Source organism: Antennarius striatus, chromosome 6 (genome assembly GCF_040054535.1).
Source record: "Antennarius striatus isolate MH-2024 chromosome 6, ASM4005453v1, whole genome shotgun sequence".
Classification (NCBI taxonomy): Eukaryota; Metazoa; Chordata; class Actinopteri; order Lophiiformes; family Antennariidae; genus Antennarius; species Antennarius striatus.
Genome location: NC_090781.1, coordinates 8,212,657 through 8,234,035, shown reverse-complemented (window position 1 = coordinate 8,234,035; position 21,379 = coordinate 8,212,657). Strand labels below are relative to the sequence as shown.

Here is a 21,379-nt window from a genome sequence, read left to right as displayed (position 1 = left end):
AAATAAGTAACTAAAAGAGCGGAAGTTAATGTTCAGATTACTTTTGCGCTAATGTCGCCTTTTCAATCTTTTTCTAAGTCGCACTGGAATGTGAAAAAGTGCAGCTGAATAACTGTGGAATCAGCATGACCATATTACAGATACGAGTCAGTAAATGCAATGGAGAGCTCCATTAACGTTGCTGTGTAATGTGGTATTTTAAACAAAGAATAATAGTGTCGATATCGTTGCACTTTCTTGTCCAGTAGGTGGCGGTATGATCCAAAAGACTGAATAATAACAAGTCGGTGAGGAAAAAGAAGAAGACGATTCCAAATATGGGTACAACACTGGTTAACAAGCTAGCTGTGATCGATAAAAGTAGTTGTCTGAAACCATATAAACGTGCCACTTTCGTCAGTATGACCGTTAGCAGATGACGACTCCTACATTTCGATTTTAACCCAAATATCCATGAACTCAAAGATCACTTTACTTTCGCCGGTGTTCGTTGGTTGAGAGCAGACAGCTGCCGCAGGAGGAAGGGGAGGTGAGCCGACTGGTTGTGAGCTGCACTATTGACTATATATTGGTTCTTGTCAATATCAATTCTGTAACTTGGCAAACGTGTAAAATACTGAACACCACTTCTGTCTTAACCCTATTCTTAAAATGGGAAAAACACAATATGGAATATTTCCAAGTTAGTGCACAGTATATTATACTTCTGTATAATATTATATTATACTTCTGATAAAGATATTACAGCTATTGGATGAATGTTCTTGCAGGTGTGTGAACACAGACAGTGGGTCTGTTTCTGGGTTGTGGGGTGATTTTGGGGTCATCTTGCTGCAGACAAAGAAGATCATGTTTCATTATGACATGTCAATATTATTGTACAATATATATCATATACATATATAATATATAAATATATATACACGGTATATATATGTAATATATATTATATATATATGCTTATAGCATATAAAATATGTGGTTATAATGGGAGTCAATTGGACCATTTTTGACCATTTAAGGTATTGTGTGTACACAATGAAAATCTGCTAATTCTCTACACTTCCAATGACATGCATTAAGGAATTTAGAAAATAAAGATGAAAGAAAATCACTGGCAAAATTTCATATGTGTAGTCTTTTAACTGACTGATTTATTGGGAGAGAAACACATAAAAACAACAAAAATGTCACTTTTGGGCCCAAACAGTGCTCCACGGTTAAATTCATCGAGAAGAATATCGCCAAAAAAAAAAATGTCACTGGAGTGCCCCCCTGCACCACCACCACCTCCCCCTCCACTGGGCCCACCACCTCCACCTGCCCCTAGGAGGCTCTATCAGACTGTCGCCCATGGCAGGACGGCTGTGGAGGGGAACTACACAGAGGCCCGCGTCCTGCTCCAGCAGAGGGAGAGCAGGTGGGCGTTACACACTCCTGACACGCTTTGTTATGGTTGTGACCTCTGCTAATAGCTGGTTTAATCACTAGCCAGATAACACGTCAACAACCTTAAGCTAATAGAAACACAGCCACAAGGAAAGGACCCCCCTCCGTCAGTTCAGATCACTTACACCTGTAGAGAGAACACTGGACGTGTCATACAAACATGGGCCCCTAATAACCAGCATGGGGGGAGAGCATTGTAGCACAGGTTCAGCAGACAGATATGTCTGTCCTGATTGTGGGTCGATTCATGTAGGCGACTGCAGCGGGGTTGATCTGTAGCTGCATTACACTGGTGGAAACACACTAGTGTGTGAAGGAACCACTTGTCTGTTGGACAACGTTACAGTTCTAGTCTGACAGAATCGAGATGACTTGTAATGATAAGTCAAATGGAACCAAACTTCCTGACAGTTCCCACAAAAAAGACATTTTCAAATTGGACCAAAACAATTAAGTGCTGCATGTTTAAATCCCTTGAGTGTAATTTGAAAAAGGGCTTTAAGCGATGGACGTTTTCTCCTTAACGTTTCGTGTTGTGAGTTCTTTGTGCTTCAGTTTTAGGAAGGACCTGCAGTGGATCCTTGTCAATGAATATGTGCCCTCCCTCATCCAAGATGGTCCCCAGTAAGTCGGTAACCTGCCATGAACTGTTTAACACGCTGATCTGTGTTTGAATTAGTCATCCATCACTACTGCTGTCACACTGACAGTGGCTCTGTTGTGTTATCAGGTGAACGCAAATTCTTGAATTTCAATAACATCATTGAACATGACATAAATGCCGGGGTGTGACTGTGAGCGCTTTATTAATTTGCCTTTTAGGTGTGGTCTGGTGGCGTTGTGGATGTCTGCTCACCTTCGACAGCCTCCGCTGAGTGTTGATATGGAGAGTGTTGTTCAGACTGCTCTGAACAGGGGATACACCGCACAGGGCGAAATGTTTTCAGGTAACACAAACATTTAATGTTTTCAGCGTGTTTGCTTTCTCAAAGTGAGGCATACCATCGTCCATGTGGGGGCAGTAAAAGCATTCTTAAAGAGCAGAAGGGAATCAAAACCTATACCTACATGAAAGAATGTCATTTAACCTTGAGTAACAGATGCTGGATTCATTAAATGCCATAAAATTTCGGATGTCTACATCCAGATTTTTCTTAATGTTTCTCAAACAACTAAAATGCATTTTCACACTGTTGAGTTTATTGTGTGTGGCTTTTTTAATGTCTTCATGACATTTTTTTTAATGTTAACGTCAGCTGACAACATGGCTCGCCTGGCAGAGGAGGTCTGTGGCTGCGAGGCAGAGCGTCTGTCGGGGGGCTTAACGGGTCACAACGCTGCAGCCATCATCACACACCTGTGGGGGGGGCAGCCCGTCCTCATCCCGTATCCTCGACCCAAGCAAAGGCGACAAGTCATAGTTTAAATATTAGAGACAAATTGACAGTGAGACAGATTTCTTGACAGTGCGTGCAGATATGATGAAGACTTCAACCACGAGCCGTGTCAGCGCAGCGGCCACAAGGCGCACTGGGCGGTGGCTTCAGGTAGGACAGGGTCATCGGCCCACCCGAGGGGTGTTACATAACCCCAACACTTCCTCCCGAGTCTACAGAAGTGTACGTGTCTTCACACTAGAGACAGGCCAGTCATCAGCGTAAATACACCGACTAGCCAACGGGTTTATATAACTATCTGTCTGCCTTCAGTCTGTAACGTAACGTGACTTCACTCGATTTGACTGGACAAACTGAACCAGTCAGCCTGTTTTAGAAAAATCAGACATCGAGCACAGATCACAAACAAAACGTGGAGCAAAATGTCAGATTTTGGAAGTGATCTGGAACATCATGAATCCATAACTACATTGGATTCATTGTTTGCAACCCGATAAGACCTGCCACACATCCAAGGCTGATCTGGATTTAGGCAACAGATGTTTGAATATTATATATAGACCTACTGGAAGATTTCACTACTCTAAGATAATAAAAATTAAAGCTACAGACTTGGAACTAAGATCGATAAGCTGGTCTGATTCATGGCGACTGGACGAATTTAAACTTCTTGATGTGACAGACTGTCCTGAATGGACTGATGAACCATAATCAGCAGCTTCAGCCGCGTCTCAGCCACCATGTCTGTGTGCTACAGGTGTTCTCCTGGGGTTGGAGCAGGGCAGCCTGACTCAAGAGCAAACTCTCCCTGACCCCATCCTGCCCTGGCTGTCCCTCGCCTCTGACGCCCGCTGCTCCTGTCCAGTCAGAAGCTCAGTCATCAGAGAGGTTTACATCCTGGCTAAACAGGGTAAAAGTCTGCGCTACCAGCTGTGGGCTCTGGAAGGCGTCGCTCTGAGCAACCAACAGTTGAGAGCGATGGATCCCCGGAGGGCGAATGACGGAACCCGATACGTGGTTCCTCAAGGTGGGGTGGAATCCGGGCTGGCTGGACAGGCGGTGTTGCTCCACACAAAGACGCAGAAGGAAACACGAGTGTGACGTAACTCAAACACGCAGTCACTGAGTGAACTTCATGGCGCTACGTGACCAAACAATCTAACTTTCTGCGTGACCTCAGAGTCCACGAGGGTAGTGACCCCATGAGGTTTGAGAAGGGTCTCTAAATGTTTCAGGGATTGTTACATTGTAATGTACACGGCTGCATTATCAAAATGCAATGAGAAATGAAGTTTTAAGACTTGTCTGAAGACATTTCCTGTTTCTATCAAAATGGCTATACATAACCTTTTTTTACAGATGTGATATCCGTAGGTCACATCAAAATCCTTTCATCACCTTGATAGAAGCCGAATTCAGCCTTAATGGAGATATTTAATACATTGCTGACCCAACGCCAATAAATATCTTTGCACATTAATCAGGTTCTCTGCTATACATTTATCTCCTGTGTCGAAAAGCTTTGCAGTTTTTGGCAAATGAACATACATTAACGCCACGTTCATATGAGTTGGGTGTTTAAAGAAAAAGACTACAAACTCATAATTCCAGTTTATTACAATCCATGAACTGGACAAAGCAGGTTCATATCAATTTTCACCAATCTGTTCTGCAACTTACACTTTTAAAAATACAAAATGCTTTCATTCCAGTTTCCTTTTAACAGCACCCAGAAAACCTGATTATTTCCCATTTTGTAAATAGAGAATTTGTGGGCAAATGAATAGAACACTGTAAACACCATTTTATCATAACATTAGTCCTCTTTAGTAAGTTTACTTTTCAGCAATGGAAAAACCGAATGTGAACTTGAATTCTTATTCCTAGAAGTCATATATGTTGGACTTACAAAAACCATTCCCGCCGTGTGAAGCACACAAATCCCAACAGCGCTGCTTCACACTGAAGGTCATTTTTGGTTTTCATTCTTCCAGTATTCCAATCAAGGAGTGGCAGATATATTCAGGGACAAACTAAATAGCTACATAAAGCAATGCTGTTTCTTTGTAAACTGTCTTACATACAAAAATACAAATAAAAAACCCTTTAGTGTAGCTGACTGAGGTTCACAGCATTGTCCTCTTGTTAGAAAATGATATTCCTGCATTTGATTTGTCATCCATTGCATCTTAAGACACGTTAAAAAGTTGAGAATCAAAGGCTTTATCGGTCTGATCAGTTTAATCCAGGTTCATTCCAGTCTTTAAACCATTACGTTACATCTGCCCTGCTATTCCAGAGCAACACTGACCAAACAGAATGAAGTAATAACAGCAAATTAATTCATGTTAAACTTGAAAATATTTGCCCCTGTAAACCCAGCAGTTGTCTGCAGCTTCCCGTATTAAGACAAGAGGCGTTGCTCGACTTGTTCAATGGCTTAATGAGGATCAATAGTGCAACAAACTCCAGACACGCTGACGAACTGCTTACCGTACACTTAACATAAACTTCTACCTGCACTGTCATACAAAAATCAGAGTTTAGAAAACACTTTCAACAGAGGTTAAACTTTGGGATTAGTTAAAAATCAATTTACACTTGGGTGAATTCTCTGGAAGGAAAAAAAAACAGCAAGAGTTCACTGCATCGTAACGACCAACAGCTCTTTCTTTAAAAATGGCAGGCACACTAATTATACAAATATTGTAAGGAGGTTATACAAAGGCAAAAAAAAAAATTAAATAAACATGATGAGTTAGTTTACACATGGTCTGACCAGTGTTTTAGTGTTGTTATATTCTGAAAAAGTGGTCCCTGACTAAATAATCCTGTGGACCAAGGCTCCTCAGAGGCCATGTAGAAAGGTGTGAACCGGCATCACATGAGTCTGTGGCTGTGGAAACTCAAACCAACACAGGAAGACACTGAAGAGAAAGATGAGCAACGTTAAATGTCTTTGCAGGGCAAAAAAGTTGACCAGAGGACTCGATTCTCAAAAAATAAGCCATAGTCCATGTGGCAAGAGTTATAACTCTGCGTTAAGTTCCCCTCTCTTTTGGTTTTTCTCCCATTTGCGTCGTCCCACTGGAGGCCATTCGTCCACAAGTTCCACATGAGATGTACATTGCATGAAGTCAGCCTGTGGCGTATTCCACTTTGCTGCAAAAATGCTTTGATTGCCGTCATCTCCTTACATGGCTGCAATTAGATTAAAGACACTTTGATCACTGATAAAAAGAAACACACTTGGCCATCTGGTTAAGCTGCCTCCAGAGTGTTTCGTCTAAACTAGACGTGGACCAGTGATTTGCTTCCCGAGTCTCTCAGGGTGTCTGTGGGGACATGCTGCTGAAGATGTCTATGAGATTGTCCAGTCCCCACAGGTAGCCATCCTCCCTGTTCCCTTCCTCCCACGGGGTGCGATGGTCAAGGACCTGAGGAGCAGGGAGGGGGACGGTCTTCCCGAAGTCGATCATCCAGACTCTGGCTTTCCCAGTGGCGTCGTGCACAAACAGCAGAGAGCTGCCCACAACCTGTGACGGCAGAACCAGTGAGACGGGTGAGATTAGGAGTGCGAGCAACTTGACACTTAGTTTAAGACGGGTTGATATGAATCTGTAACTTGGCCAACAAGATTGTTTAGAAGTGATGAAAACAGTGTGAGCGTGTCTTACCTCATGTGTTCTGAAGAATTGTGATTGCTCAAGGGCTGATCGCAGCTTCTCCAACTGCTGCAGGTAGAGTTTCTAAAAAACAAACAAAACAATCAGGGTTTTTGTACAAAGTCAGGAAGTTGACGAATTGACCAACTACTGTAGTAAATATATTTTAGCCAACACACCAGAATCTGAGTGTTGCCGCCGACAAACTCCTCCAGGGCCTGCATCACCTGCTCCCTGTGTTTGGTCTTCTTAAAGTTGGTGTTACACGTTCCATCACATTTCTGCAGAAAAAAAGAAAACACAATTTCATTGCTTTTACCAAACGAATACATTTAGTCTTATTTGCTTAAGCCTCCTGACCGCTGACACCTCTAAGTATTCAATGCAGTGCAATCAGCAGGGTTTTACTGAGAATGCATCACTTGACTGCTTCGACATGTTTCACAGCTATAAACGCTCCGTGTGTCATCAGATAGTTTTTATTTTTTCCTGAGTGACATGTAGTTACTGGTAAAACCTGATAGCCAGCCCTGGATCTGAATCTGGGAGAAGAAATCCTTTACAGCCACCAGACACTTGGTGGATTTCTTCTGTGTTTCTGCTTCAGTGTGTGATGTCTGTCCATTAAACAGAGGGACAAACATTCGCTCACACTGACTGATATAATGCTTGTCGAACCTGTGTTTCCTAATCTGCATATGAAACAGGCGCTGTTTATTTCAACGACCAGGATGACGTCTGACCTTAATGCCTTCGATGCGGAAGCCCAGTGTGGCTGTGGAGCTGAGCGTCTCCCTCCACTGCATGTATCTGGGTTTGAGGACCCCCTGCTGGATCCTCTCCTGCTCAGTAGGAGCTCCTGGATCCACTTCCACCATCTTCTCGTACATGTCCTTCCTTAAACGTGGGCGCTCTCTGGCTTTACTCAGCTCCTCCTCCAAGTAAGTCCTGAAAAGTGAAGGCTTACTCTTTAATTTTATCCAATTTAATTTTTCCCTGCCTTATTTCCCACTCTCTTCATCTCATGCCGTCTTACCTGCTGCCCATCTTACAGTCCATGATGGAGGGCAAGTCAAAGTCAGCCAGCAGGTCATCCATCAAGTTATAGTCCTGCTCATCTTTCTGTACAACCCCATAATAACCGGGCACATAGGGGCGCAGAGTGTCTTTCATCAGCTTCTGCAGACACTGCTGCTCACACTCACAGTATCGCTTCAACAAGCGTCCAAACTCCCCGGCGTGGAAGTTACCTTTGATGAAAGACATGAAGATTAAAGACTAAAGATCTGATGTGGGGAGGCTGTGAACAGACATGTACAGTGGTACCTCTACTTACGAAATTAATTGGTTCCGGAAGAAATTACGTAAGTAGAGACGCGTTTTCCATGCAAATGCCCTAATCCGTCCAAGCCCACAAAAATTCCGACAAATGTTTTATAAAGCATAAAAATGCATCAAAACATGTAACAAATACATGTTACGATTAGATTATTACGCAATAAATGAGAGTTGTGCATAACGTAAAAAACAAAGAATAAAGAATTATAATGACAGTCATTTACCTTTTAACAGCTTTTGTTTTTTGTCCTCTTTGGTTCATACGCTCCTATCTCACCATGCCGAACAACAGAATGAATTCCAGTCCTCCTTTTGAACTTCTCCAACCACCCACGCAATGCCTTAAACTCCTTAAACTTCCTCTTGTTTTAATAACGTGTCGATTGTAGATTTTTGGCCATATTCTTTGGCGAGATCAACCAAACGCATCCCTTTCTCATGCTTTTCTATTATCTCTTGCTTTGTTTGTATGGACAAAAAAACTCTTTTCTTCGTCTTTTCTTTTCCTCTTTTCTCCGTCACTTTCTGGGGGTCCATAGCAAATACATACTTAAAAAGTTATTATATTTGCGCAAATCTATCAACCTATCTCACGGGTCGAGTGCCGAATGCCGAGACACTCCATAAGCACCGTTCTAGCTCCACACAGAGGTGGAGTGGCATCCCTCTTAGCCAATGGGATGCCAGAAAGATACATAATAGGTAATAGCCAATGGCAGAGCAGCTATGAGAATGTTGCGTTCACAGGAACCTGTGGGAGATTCGAGAATCAGCCGATACTGTTTTTATTCGAGTATCAGCCGATACTGTGTTTTTACATTATGTAAGTCGAAATTTCTTTCGTAAGTAGAGGTAATATTTTCCTGCTGAGAAATTTCGTACGTAGAGGCATCACTGTATTTACACATACCTGCATGGCCAGCTAGCTGCACCCATGGGTATCGCTTCTTGAAGGACACAACAAAGGGGGACCAGTGAACCATGTTCTTTAATTTCTGCCACGACTTATGCTGGAAAAAAGGAAAAGGAAACCCACGTCATCCTTCTGCCACAGAAGCTGTGGCCTGTCAAGCTAACGTCTGGAGCTCGGATTACTCAGCGCGAGACAAACATTCTTGTTCTGCTCACAGACCTGAGCTGAATACCAGCCAGTGGAATGATTATTCCATCAACAAAAACTCACCCTGAAGTGTGTGGAAAAAGAAACACCCTCAGTAGACATTGAACAGATCCTCCCCTTCAACCAGGGCCAGGCGCACAACGTCCATGACACAAAGCCCATTCATAAAACATTTACCAAAGGCACAAGAGATGTGTCGTAAAAACAGAACCTTACTGTCTGCGACTCTGTGTGTGCGTGTGTGTATGTGTGGGTGTGTGTGTAATAGTTATCTGTGCTGGGAAATGCCAGAGCAAGGACAGTGTGCAACAGCAGCTTTGACGTAAGCAGAAGAAGAACATGACATCCATTGATTAGAACGTGGGAAATTACAACAATCAGACAATTGAGGGTTTTTTTTTTTAATGTTTGCTTAATGCAATCGATGTATAACACTGATCGATCATAATGAAAGCCCGAACTAGAAAATACAAATACAGAACGAGTTTCAAAGGGTTGGAACAATAACAATGTTGTTGGTGAGTGACACTGAAGCTACCCGCCTGGCCTACTGTTTACATATCTGAGCTCTCATCACAGCATTCTTTCCACATCTGCTTAGTTGAATGTCTGTCACAAAAAACAACACACACACACTCACACCAAGCTGTGGCTCTGTGTTTAAGAAGGAAGAAACAACGTGGTCTATTTGAAATTAAAGAGCTGATTCTCAACTCAAAATGTTCCAAAGTGCAGAAAAATCTTATCTTTGAGTGTTTACAGAACTCACAACCTTCGTCGTTGGCTAAAAATCACAAAAAGACCACAACTCAGCCCCGCTGGGTGTTTTTCATCTTGATTTGACATTCACAGATGCATGAAATCATTTGAATGAATCTTAATCCACATTATCTCAGCTCCAGATTAGTGGCACACGAGTGTTTGCCTTGATAGTGTCAACATGACACTATCATGAAATTAAAATATCCTCCAGATAAACAAAAAAAACAACAATGAGAAAATGTGGAGAGTCCCTGCTCTTCACCTCCTGTAGGCAGAGGTAATGAAAGACAAAATATTTATCATTGTTTGATAGAGACATCGGTCTCACAATTAATGATTCTGTAATTCTGTGATGGGATGCATCTGGTAACTGTCAGCACTTATGAGACACCAGAGGCAGAGAGTACAGTATTTTCCGCACTATAAGGCTCACCCAGAAGTCTTTAATTTTCTAAAAAACCAACAGTGCGCCTTATAATCCAATGTGCCTTATAGTGCAGAAAATGCTGCAATCTGATTACAAGACATCCATGATCCGAGCTGCCGATCCAAACAACAAGTCAACCCTGACATAACCTCGGCCACATCAGAACAAAGAGCAGTGATGAAAACACGAAGACCGACTGCATTTCAACAGATCATGTTTTGTTACGACAAGCAACATAACATGATTTCCTCTCACTCATTCTGACATATTCCAGTAATCAGACCACAAGCATTGCGACCAGCGTACCCAGCCTGATGGGCATGTGGTTCTCACGTTTCAACCTCTTGAATAATGACTTCCCCCAACAACAACTGGGGGAAGGCAAATGATCGCCCATGTTCGCTATTTGTCAACAAGATGCCTCAAAATATTGTTATTTTTCTTGGTGTGCTTCCTGAATGCTTTATACCTCCTTCCATTTAAATGGTGGCATCACTCAGACCTAAACATTTCCTAGCCTCTCGTTCACATTGAAAACATGTCATCCGTGTTCAAGCGGTACAAAATTTTCAGGTTGTTAACAATCAACAAATCCCCTAATCTGGCGCCGCATCACGAAACAATCCACTTGCAGACACCCCACCCAAGCTGTACAGTAAAACTGTCGCCAGGTCGGCCTCCATTGTACTGAAATAAAGAGAATTATGAACACGCTGGGTAAAGTTGGTAACAGGTCTTTTCTCACTCGTCAAAATAAAATAGACCTTTGGTTGACGTCTTTAACATGTCCATCTAATCGATCCAGTTGTCTTTCTAGGTTTGATGCTATGCAAATGTTAAAGATCACAACAATTCACACATTCAGTGTTTATGTAAAACTGGAATGATTGGTCTTTCCCGTCTTGTTGTTGCTGTAAATAGACTAAATTAAATCCAAGACACTATCACTGTGTTCTAAAAATAATCTGACATGACGTTTCTTTGTGGACGAGGAACCCACCAGGTTGAGCCTTCAGACCACAGCTACCATTTCATTTGCCGTGAGTCATGGTAGTTGTACTACTCCGGCCTGTCTTGTCTTACTCGTCTACATGCCATCAGTCTCTCTCTCTCTCTCCCTATCCCATTCTCTCTCTCTCTAAATGCCTCTATCTGACAGCCAAGCATTTTTCTCCTGTGGGCTCAAGTATGTCTGACTGAAACCACCATCTCAGATGAGCTCATGTTGCCTGTCCTCTGACTGTTAACATATTGTGTTGTCTGCTCTCTTCACCCCCACCAACCATGGTCATCTCCAGTTCAGTTACATAACTCGCATACAACGGATCATCTTTCCCTGTCTTTTCCCAAAGCAATGGTGGTCATGAGTAGGCTACATTCCCTTTTGTTTTCCTATGCTCCTGTCCCCTCACTCCTTGAATCTTCTGAATATTTGGAGGGAATGCTGAGAATGTTTCTAGAGCCTGTTAGAAGCAACAGAGACAAACGCTGACATGTCTCTACCAGCTCCCTCTGCGTCACATGAAAACACCAGAAGTCAGCGACTACAAGAGCGTCTCCATCATCTTCCCCTTCCCTCTTTCAACCTCCACAGACGCACAAGCTCCATTTATTACACAGAGTCCAGGGAAGATGTTTGCCACGCTGACCACAGATAAGCCCACAATCTGGTCACTGACATCACTTGCTACTGTAACCTAACAGTTACTTCCTTTTTACATCTCTGCATATCTATTATCACCAATTATAACCCAAAATTATAAATGTTGGTCAGCTAGCAGTGCTGCTAACCTCATCGTGTATCTTTATATCTCAGATTCTCACTTTAACTGCGTGGTTATTTTTCATGTTGAGCATTTTCAGAGGAAGTCTACCTGTTTACAACAAAGAACTTGAGAACATGATAAAAGAGATATTTTAAATATAGTTCCTCAGTTCATTGTGGTAAATATATCTATCGATTTAATTTCATATTAGATTTGAATAACAGCCTGAGTAAATTGACAGCTACACACTTGGAATACTTTTCTTTATTCTCCGTCAGGCTGAGGTAAGGCTGTGGGAACAACACTTAAATCTGAAAGATTGCTCAAAGTATTTTTGCCTGAAGCACAATAGTACATCTTTGTTTAAACCAAAGGACAGTCAACCGTGTGCAAAAAAACCATCACATACTGTAATGGCAGCAACACAGATATCAATCAGGTTATGTAAGGACGGCTAAACCGGTCACCTGCCTATGATTTTATCTTTTCTAGCTTCATGTTTGTGGAGAGGCGTGGATAGTGTACTCTGGGTCTGAACAGGCGTAATCCAACGATCCACGTTCTACGTCTTACCTGGCAGACAGCGCAGTCGTGGAGTAGGAGGAGGGTGCCAACACAAGCACACAACGTTCCAGAGAAGAAGCAGGAAAGCAGCCTCCGCAAAACCCTCCGCACCGTCAGCAAAGGATCACCACCAGCCCCATGGGTGTATGCCTCCATGTCGTCTCAGAGTCCCTCACAACACCTGACCTTCTTCAACAGAGCCAGCCGTTAGCTCTCGACACTCAGCTCTGGTTTTATGCCAATGGTTTAGCCATTTGCTTTTGGCTTTAATGTAAACTGGTGCTTGTGTTGCCTGGTATTTGGCTCTGCTTATAAATTCACTCATAAACACCACGCCTTCTCTACAACGTTTTCTGTCCTCAGAATGTGTAATTTCTCCTGTTTCAACATCCCATCACTTTCCTTCCTCTCTAAAGACTTTCAATACTGGATGTTGTTTTGGTTTTTTTGCTGTCATCAAGCACATCCACACACCTGCCAACCAAAAGCTGTTGTTTTTCTCTTGCGTTCTGGTGTGCCTGTTGGAACTAGCACCCCCAATTCCTTTCACTTCCTCACATAAAGAAACAAACAAACTCCTCACTCCCTGAAGGCAGAAGTCTTCTCCTCAAGCTAACCTTTGTATTTGTCTTTGTTTCATACCCTAATCCTAGCGAGATCTATACTGAGCCAATCCGATTCATAACCGACTAACAACATGGGGGTAGAAGAGCCTTCCCATTCCCCTCCAGCACTCCCCTATTGTCAGCATGACAAATTCCTCACTATCTGCAGCTTCCAGAGGGGTGTGTGTGGATATAGGGTAGAACCCGTCAGACAACTATCATCAGCTACATAATAGGACTAGATATGCATACACTACTGACACCACACTACAGTCAGGCTCTGCTCTCTAAACTAGTTTATATCAAACCACATCCCTTTCCCCTGTCTCAGGGCTTCAGTGTTCAAACGGCTGTGGTGGGCAAGCCAACGCTCAGGAGGAGGCACGGCTTCAAAACATCACCAACATCCCACCTTCACAAAAAGTACCTCTGATAGCGTTAAACCGTGATGCCACTGATTATAATTTGCGTTGTAATGCATTATCTCATATGTATATTAGTGCTGACAATTTTTTTATTTTGCATTGACAGTATGACGGGATTACCAGTAGAGTATCAACACAAATGCAAGAAGTATTCCATTGTATGCTAGTATAGATGCTTCTATTTCGCTTCAAATAAGATGGAAATACTTTTGTTTTACTTCATTACATATATTTGAAGATATGAAATTTACAATAAAAAATAACCCCCTTTTCATTCACATGTGCTATTGCTTCTTTGACTAAAGACGAAGGCAAATACTTTCTCCATGGCGCACAGAAATACAACACGATTTATACATAATAGAAATGCCAGAAAACAAACGGCATGAACTACATTTCAGCTGTCTTTGTTTTCCCCATGTAGAATGGATTTTATGTTTAGGCGTTGTGGAAGGGCTGAGTGGGACTTTGTGTAATAGCTGCTACAAAAAAATGCTCTGCGGTTGTGCCTTGTGGATAAACACGCATAAATAAATAAAAACTCTTCACGTGTTCAGTTTCAGGGCCCGTACTCTGTGTTTGTCAGCTATGCTCATCGTCTTCTTTGTTTCTATTATATTGTATTATAGTGTTTAAGAATAAAGTGTTAAGTGTATTTTTTATATTATTTATGTCAATCAATTCTATAACATTGTTGACTCCAGTGTTTGTGTAAATTACAGTCATACTTACAGTAGATACTGTGTGTGAAATGGAGAACGCAAAGAGAAAAAAAATTACCATACATGGCAAAAAAGTTGCCTAGCAACTGGCTCTGCCTTCAGCCCAATTTTCCATGACACACGCTGAACTCTGAATGCAAGACGGCATCTACAGATGTGTGTGTGTGTCTGAGAATGCATGTTTGAGCAAGTATCTGCTCACGTCACAGTGTACCAAACGCATCTGATTTGACGGAGCAGGCAGGTTGGCCACAGCATTTAAAGCCAATGACAACAAACACACCCTGGTTGGTATTAAATCCAAGGCTTTAACTAAACTGGAGGACATAATGTGTCCATTACTACACAGCTCTTATCAGAAACAACAAGTAAGCGTCCTTCTGTTTGTTAGCTGAAGTGCAGCTTCTCAGGTTGCTCATGTCCTGGCTGTCAGCGTAATAGTCAGGAAATTGCAAAGTCCAACGGTTTGGAAATTCAAAAATCATTGCTGTAACTTGCAGCCAATCAACATGTTTGACGCGTTCAGCCCTGGAGAGCAAAACATTCTTGACTGTTTTTATAATACTGTCAACTGAGTCCGTTTTCAGCGAGACAAATCTTTAAAATGCCATTCTGGTCTGTGAGAAATTTTAAATTTGTTGAAACTTTTATATGAATTGATAATGACAATAATCCTTAGTACAGTATATCCTAAAGCTGAGTTGTTGAGCTTATTAAGACACATTTTATATTTGTCATCATAATCATTGGAAAATATGATAGAAACATAACTGAGCCAACCCCTCCGGATGAAAAGCAACTATAGTATTCAAGTTTCAATGAATTATGGAAAGAAGATGCGTGTTAATAGAATACCTGGCGGGAGATGAACATTTATGTTCACAGAATTACCTGTAATACGTTAACATACTGATATAAGGTAGCTGATGCAACTTTTCATGCAGCCATATGAGTGGAACATTAAACACAGTTAACAAAGAACATTGTCCCTATAAAATACATAGGGCCCTGTTCAAACAATCTCAAGGACACAGTCTCAAGCTGTCGGCATTTGTACAACTCCTTCTGGTTGTTAAACAAAGTGTAATCTAGGTGCAAAGTAACATGCCAGGAACTGTTTAGGAACATTTATATCAATACCAATGTTTAAAACATGAGGAGGAAGAGGAGGGATGCTGCACATTCCTGCGTATGGAATTAAGGTGTGACAAGTCTGATCAGACCCCAGAGTTCATGTAAAAATTATTCTGATGAACAAATGATAAATCGGTGTGTGAAATAATTATTTAAGAATGATTTTTTTAATAATCAAATATTAAAGTACTTTCAGGCCTCACCCAAGAGTAAAAGTGTGAACCTGTGCCATTTGCTCTCAAGCATCAACTTTTAAATACGATGAACTATTTGAATGTCCCTTCACTCTTCAATACATCCAGGTCACACTTAATTTACAGTCAAAGTTTAGAGTGAAGTTATTCGGACTAAATCTGTTCTCTTGATTAATCCCGAGGTGTCGGTGAAGGAGAGTGGAATGTCGGTGTGGGTGTGAGTCGCTAGACAGGACAAAATAACCTGTTCTGTGGGTAGGGGCGCGGACAACAATGTCTATGCAGATTTAGTTGATATCATTCGTCCCATGCATCAGTGAACCAGTGTAGATAGACATATATAGTTCTTTAAATGGCAACAGCAACTTTAGACCAGATTTTTGATGAAGAGTTGTGCAATCACTTTCCTGCACCACCACAGGTAAACTAATGTATGCAATTACATGTTACTTACACAACATGGGTACTAGAAAGGAAATGATAGTGGTGTTAGTGGTCTATTTGGTCCAAGCTGGGACTTAGAAAACAAACCTCTCAGATTTTCCCCAGAGTCACATGTCTGTCTGTCACATGTCACCAAATTACCAAAAAATGAGGGGAAAAATATTGGGGTCATTTTTTTTTAACAGATGTTAGTACAATTTTTGTTGGGATACTATGTTTTGGGTAGCACGGTATGATTAGCATGTGGAAAAATTAACACATTTCAACATGTTGGGAGACATGGGCGGAAAACTTCGGCTGATACAGGAGGTGGCTAGTTTAGATTGAGATTGGAAGACTGTCTCCAGTGTAGACATCCTGTTTTTAGACTACAGTGCATCAAAGCCTCACGACTGGAAGGGGGGCATCGAGACTTCCTACTTGGAAACTTTAAATACATCACATGTCTGGAGGAAAGGAAAAACAGAAGCCTCAGGGGTCCGTAAAACAACTTCCAGTTTGCTCACGTACTGTTTAAGACTGTTTGCATATGATTTTTACTAAGCAAAAGTGGCAACTGCAAAGTGATGACAGATAATCCAAACACAAATTCTGACCATGTGTAAATGGTCCTACAGCTGAGCACACCAAAGCCATGTGACCATGGGTCATGAGTGGGGGGTGGGAGATTGGAGCAGTTTCCTGTCATTTGATTTAAATGTATTGTAATGCATTATCAGGGAAGTGTACTCCGACCTTGGAGGCTTGAAACTACCGTTTTTCACACAAAGATCCATCAAAGCCACATGGGACACACATTCAACACAGTACATGTTTCTAAAGAATACCCTTTACTTAACTCGCACAAAAGTATTCCCATTACGCATGACATGATAATTTCATGTCATGCGTAATTTCATGACACATGACATGAAATTATCATCTTCAACTATCAATACAATATAGAGATCTGTCCAGCCTTTCTAACATTACCAAGAGTTCAACAGCCATACAACAGTTAATGTCTGAAAGCTGCTGCAGGGGTTTGCATGCAGTGTCTGTACTGTGTCTGCTTATTATAATCTGCTCTATTATTTTGCTCAAATTACTTCTTTTGCAGCTGTAAGGAAACCTTCTCACTCCATGTCTACCAGAACACATGGTTTTGTATTTGAAGAAACAAAGCAGGGCCTACTGTAATTTTTGTAGGCTAGCTAGCAACACATAAATGTAAACATGATACCGTTCATGTGGTTAAAACTTCTGCAAAGACCATTAAAAGCATTGGAACACTACTCACCCCTGTCCCGTCGTCCGGGCTGCACAGAGAACGGGCTGGAGACAAACTGGATTCGATGTCACTTCCAGTGTAGTCATCCTCTGACTCTTCAAAGGACGAGGCTGAGGACAGGCCGATGGAGGAAGAATTGGACAGCTTCCTCGGTGAGCGCATCAGCGCAGGGGACCCTCCGCAGCCACTGTCCGAGCAGGGAGACTCGTCATCCGGGTGCAGGTCCAGACATGAGCCGGTGTTGAGCTCTGCCCGGGTCGGTGTCTCCGGAGAGCGGATCGGGCTGGGGTCTCTGGTGATGATGAGTTTGGGTATAGTTCCTGGGTAACTTCGGCCTCCTGTGGGACCAAGAGGGGCCTGATCCGAGTCCCTTTGTCTCGCTGCGTCTACCTCACCTTTACTTTGGTCACCGGCCGCTTTGGTCGGACTTGAGACAAGACTGCACTTAGTTTTGGTCATCTCGGACTCGGAGTGATTGTTCGTCGTTACAGTCAGTCTGCCTTCACTACGATCCGAGCGCAAAGAGGTCAAAGTCCGCTCCGTGTCGGGGTCGGAGGTGAGTCGCAGGGCAGAACTCACACTACTACAGGTTAATTCTCTGACCTCAGACACAAGTCGATCCTCGTTCGTTACCCGCAGCCGAATATCTTCCATGGTCCTCGTGGTGGGCTCGGAGGCATTGTCCTCTCGCTCGGGTTGTGGTTCCTCGCAGCCTGCCCCAATGATTTCACCCGTCCGTGTTTCCAAACTTGACGCATCGGACGGACGAAACGTTGCTCCGCGGTTCACGTCGTCAGCTCGTTCATTACCAACATCTAGGCACCGTGGAATCTCAAACCCACACGAGGATGCTCGCTGTTCCCCAGCCGTCGACACGCACTCGTCCCTGGGTAACTTTCCTGTTCTGTAATCGCGGCGCGTTGTTGGATCTCCGGGCTGGTTTCTGTTGTCTAAGTCCGTTTCAGGTTGACTGGAGTCTCGCTTTCTTCTTCCCAAACACGTCAGCGCTTTGTTTTTCATTGGATTCCTGATTATTCGATCACAAGGTTGCTTTTCTCCGCTCCTACATCCGCGGATACGGAGACACTGGACCGTCTTGCCTGGATTCCATTTCGCTCTGTCTGCGGTGGAGGCTGTGCTCGCTAGATCCGAGCGAGTTTGGCCCATCCTGCCTTCCGTAGTAGTGCAGCTCCCAGTAACCTGGACACACCCTCGTAGAGTCTGAATAGTTCAGACCACGTAGACGTAAGTCCTATAAAATATAGAAAGGTATCAATTACTCAATCCTGGGGATTCTTACGTAACTCCAAGCATTTTTCACCTCCTTGGGGACACGCTGATGACGAATACCAAACACAATGACCTACAACAATAAAGGCCCTCACAGTCAGCTGAATTAATCAGACTGAAACTGTAATCATTAACATCACACACAAAGCACACGCATATTCTCAATTGTTCCAATTTACTGGCCCCACAATGTAGATTAAAAACAGATTTATCTTTACGGAAATTCTGATATTATTTCCAGAGCATCAAGAAATAAACTGACAGTGGAAAGCCAAGTAACACCAAATAACCACCAACATATAGTACTTCTTCCCAGGACAATATGACAGGAGGGGTACTTTAAAAATCAGACAGCAAAGAGTACAAAATAATGTCAACTTTTCAAATACATTTGAAAGAGTTCTGAAGGTTTTCACGCCTAACTGTCAGCATGATACTGCCCTCCTGTGACAGCACACTAGGTAAGATGGTTTTTGTGATCAACAGCCTTTTCACTAGCATTCAGAGATATGAGGTGTATTTTTTCATGAGACACCAAATCAAACTGGTGGGTAACATTAAAAACAGGAGACTTAAAAATATGGCATTAACGTCTAAATGATGAAAGAAATCTAAATAAACTATTTGAAACAATTGTTTTACATATCGACATTTATACAGTTCCAGTTGAAGGGGCATTTTCATTATTTCGACACAATAAACTGAATATTTAACAGATTTTAGGTCGAGGGGATGGAAATGAACACAAAAAAAATAGAAAAAGTTTGCTTATTGGGGCGGCAGTGGCTCAGCGGTAGCGCAATCGTCTTGTAGACAGGATCGCCCAGCCATCGGGGGCTCGAATCCCGCTCCCGCCAGAACATCCAACCGAGTGTGAGTCAACGGTGGGAGTTGTCGGCTCACCTCCCAGCAACTGCCGAGGCTCCCTTGAGCGAGGCGCCCTTGAGCAAGGCGCCCTTGAGCAAGGCGCCCTTGAGCAAGGCGCCCTTGAGCAAGGCGCCGTCCCCCCTACAAGATGCTCATTGGAGCGCGACCTGTCACTCCGCCTCCCTTGTACTCTATATGTCCTCTCTTGACTAATTGCATGCCTACAGGCCCCTAGTGTGTTCTTTGTTCAGGGGCCTGTAACCCCGTGTGTGTAATTAACACACATATATGTACATGTGTGAAGTGTGAGTGTAAAAAGAATTTCCCCAAGAGGGATGATTAAAGTATAGATTATTATTATTATTATTATTATTTGATCCACTTTCCAAAACTGAAACAGTCTATTTTATGGACTAAATGAACTACTATAATCCTCTCAGCACTGAGAGTCCAGTACATCTAAGGAGGCGTAAACACAACAAATACCAAACTAGGCCTCAACTCTGAGTTTAGTCCTGAGTGATAATGGAAAAACTGGAAATCTTAAAGCTACATGATTCATTCCTTTTGTATTCTGTAGTCAAAAATTCCAGCCAACTAGGAACTACTTTATTCCAAATTCTACAACTTCACATGCCCAACCAAAGATCATAAAAACAATTAATGAGATAGAAGCTTTTCATGTATTAATAATCACATTACAGGACATACAGAACAGAATCCTCATTCATTCTAAGCACTTGATGCCACTTGTGAGTGTCATTCACTGTCAGACTTGACCCACAGAAAGGAAACGACACAGGAAGGATAACAATGGAAAGAACAGCTCATCAAGTACATTCTTGTGCAATCAAATTATAAACGATCATACATTGTGACTCATCTGAATGAATGGCCATGGGTCTGGTGTAGATCTGTCATTGAATCAATTGGTGCAAACACTCAGTGTGAGACATATACTACTCATTCTCTTTCAAACATGACACCCCAAAAGATCAAATCACACAGGAGCTATGTGACCACAATGGAAACATTTACACATAGATTTACTTTCAGTGTAAAAAAACAGTCTATTAGTGTAAATGTTGCTCCGAATTTTAAGAACACTCTTATTTTTAAATGTTACCTTAAGAAATTCTAAATCTAAACCAGTATATTAAAAAAAAACAATTATATAAATACTATCCTAAAGCTGACAAATAACTAGCTTTCTGCATTTTTAAATATTGTTCCGAACTCACCAGACCCACCCTTGAGATCCTCCACTGCCGACTGTGACGCAGCTGCTTTGGCTTGGCACGTTTCCACCAGCCGGTTGGTGACGGGAGCGTGTCCGGCGTTGGAGTGGTGACAGGCGGCGTGAGGCAGGTGTCGCTAACCGCTGCTTCTGCTAGTGCTGGTGATACCGCTAAACGTTAGCTAGCTTTATATGCACTCGAACTAGCCAAGCCTCCGATAAAAAGTAACGCCAAATTTAAGTTGAGTGTCTTTAAATGTCACATTTTACCGAAACAGTTTGAATTAAGCAAAAAAATGCCAATTCCAGAAATAAACGCTAATAATAAGTGTTATAGCTAACGGAACCTGAGCAGCAGACTCCACGCCACACGGGTCAGGGCTACCCCGGGGAGAAGCTGATTTAAACTGCGGTCCTCAAACGCCCCTCTCCCCAAAGTTTTATTGTAAATAGCGGAAATACACACGGTGACGTCACGCGCCGGTTCGTCGACTCGGTGTTTTTTCATATTATTTATCCAAAAAAAATATTTGATTGAAAAAGATGATATGTTCAATTATGCATTAATGTATTACAATTGATTTTTTTAAAAAGTTGGATTTTATATCATATGATATTTTACTATTACAAGCATTTCGTGCCATATTTTCTTTCATGACGTCTTTCCTCACATTGTGGCTAATTTTTCATCGTCATGGTTATT

The 21,379-nt window shown here is 42.3% G+C and overlaps 2 protein-coding genes across 3 annotated transcripts; one reads left to right on the top strand and one right to left on the bottom strand.

Moving 5' to 3' along the window:
* The first annotated feature begins 119 nt into the window (after positions 1-119).
* Positions 120-4,909, top strand: actmap (actin maturation protease). Of its 2 annotated transcripts, none has more exons than XM_068318165.1 (7): positions 120-529; positions 1,211-1,420; positions 2,011-2,073; positions 2,272-2,396; positions 2,706-2,835; positions 2,926-2,996; positions 3,604-4,909. In XM_068318165.1, the coding sequence occupies exons 2-7, from the start codon at positions 1,257-1,259 to the stop codon at positions 3,945-3,947; spliced, it is 897 nt and encodes a 298-aa protein (XP_068174266.1). In that variant the 5' UTR covers positions 120-529; positions 1,211-1,256; the 3' UTR covers positions 3,948-4,909. The 2 variants fall into 2 exon arrangements, with proteins under 2 accessions (XP_068174266.1, XP_068174265.1); XM_068318164.1 differs by having other exon boundaries at positions 2,005-2,073.
* On the bottom strand, positions 4,446-21,071 carry itpkcb (inositol-trisphosphate 3-kinase Cb). Its single transcript, XM_068318163.1, has 8 exons — positions 20,681-21,071; positions 17,292-18,534; positions 8,760-8,859; positions 7,548-7,761; positions 7,255-7,459; positions 6,691-6,792; positions 6,524-6,595; positions 4,446-6,382 (listed from the first exon to the last, which is right to left on the bottom strand). The coding sequence occupies exons 2-8, from the start codon at positions 18,447-18,449 to the stop codon at positions 6,173-6,175; spliced, it is 2,061 nt and encodes a 686-aa protein (XP_068174264.1). The 5' UTR covers positions 18,450-18,534; positions 20,681-21,071; the 3' UTR covers positions 4,446-6,172.
* Positions 21,072-21,379: the final 308 nt, after the last annotated feature.

What these genes read in the sequence shown, in the direction of transcription:
- itpkcb (XM_068318163.1), bottom strand. Translation starts at nt 18,449, where the DNA reads ATGGGCCAAACTCGCTCGGATCTAGCGAGCACAGCCTCCACCGCAGAC. An exon ending in GACTGTAAGATGGGCAGCAG is followed by an intron (nt 7,460 to 7,547) that starts GTAAGACGGCAT and finishes TTCACTTTTCAG; the next exon opens with GACTTACTTGGAGGAGGAGC. An exon ending in TCCGCATCGAAGGCATTAAG is followed by an intron (nt 6,793 to 7,254) that starts GTCAGACGTCAT and finishes TTTTTTCTGCAG; the next exon opens with AAATGTGATGGAACGTGTAA.
- actmap (XM_068318164.1), top strand. Translation starts at nt 1,257, where the DNA reads ATGTCACTGGAGTGCCCCCCTGCACCACCACCACCTCCCCCTCCACTG. An exon ending in GGGCAGCCCGTCCTCATCCC is followed by an intron (nt 2,836 to 2,925) that starts GTATCCTCGACC and finishes CAGTGCGTGCAG; the next exon opens with ATATGATGAAGACTTCAACC. An exon ending in GCACTGGGCGGTGGCTTCAG is followed by an intron (nt 2,997 to 3,603) that starts GTAGGACAGGGT and finishes TGTGTGCTACAG; the next exon opens with GTGTTCTCCTGGGGTTGGAG.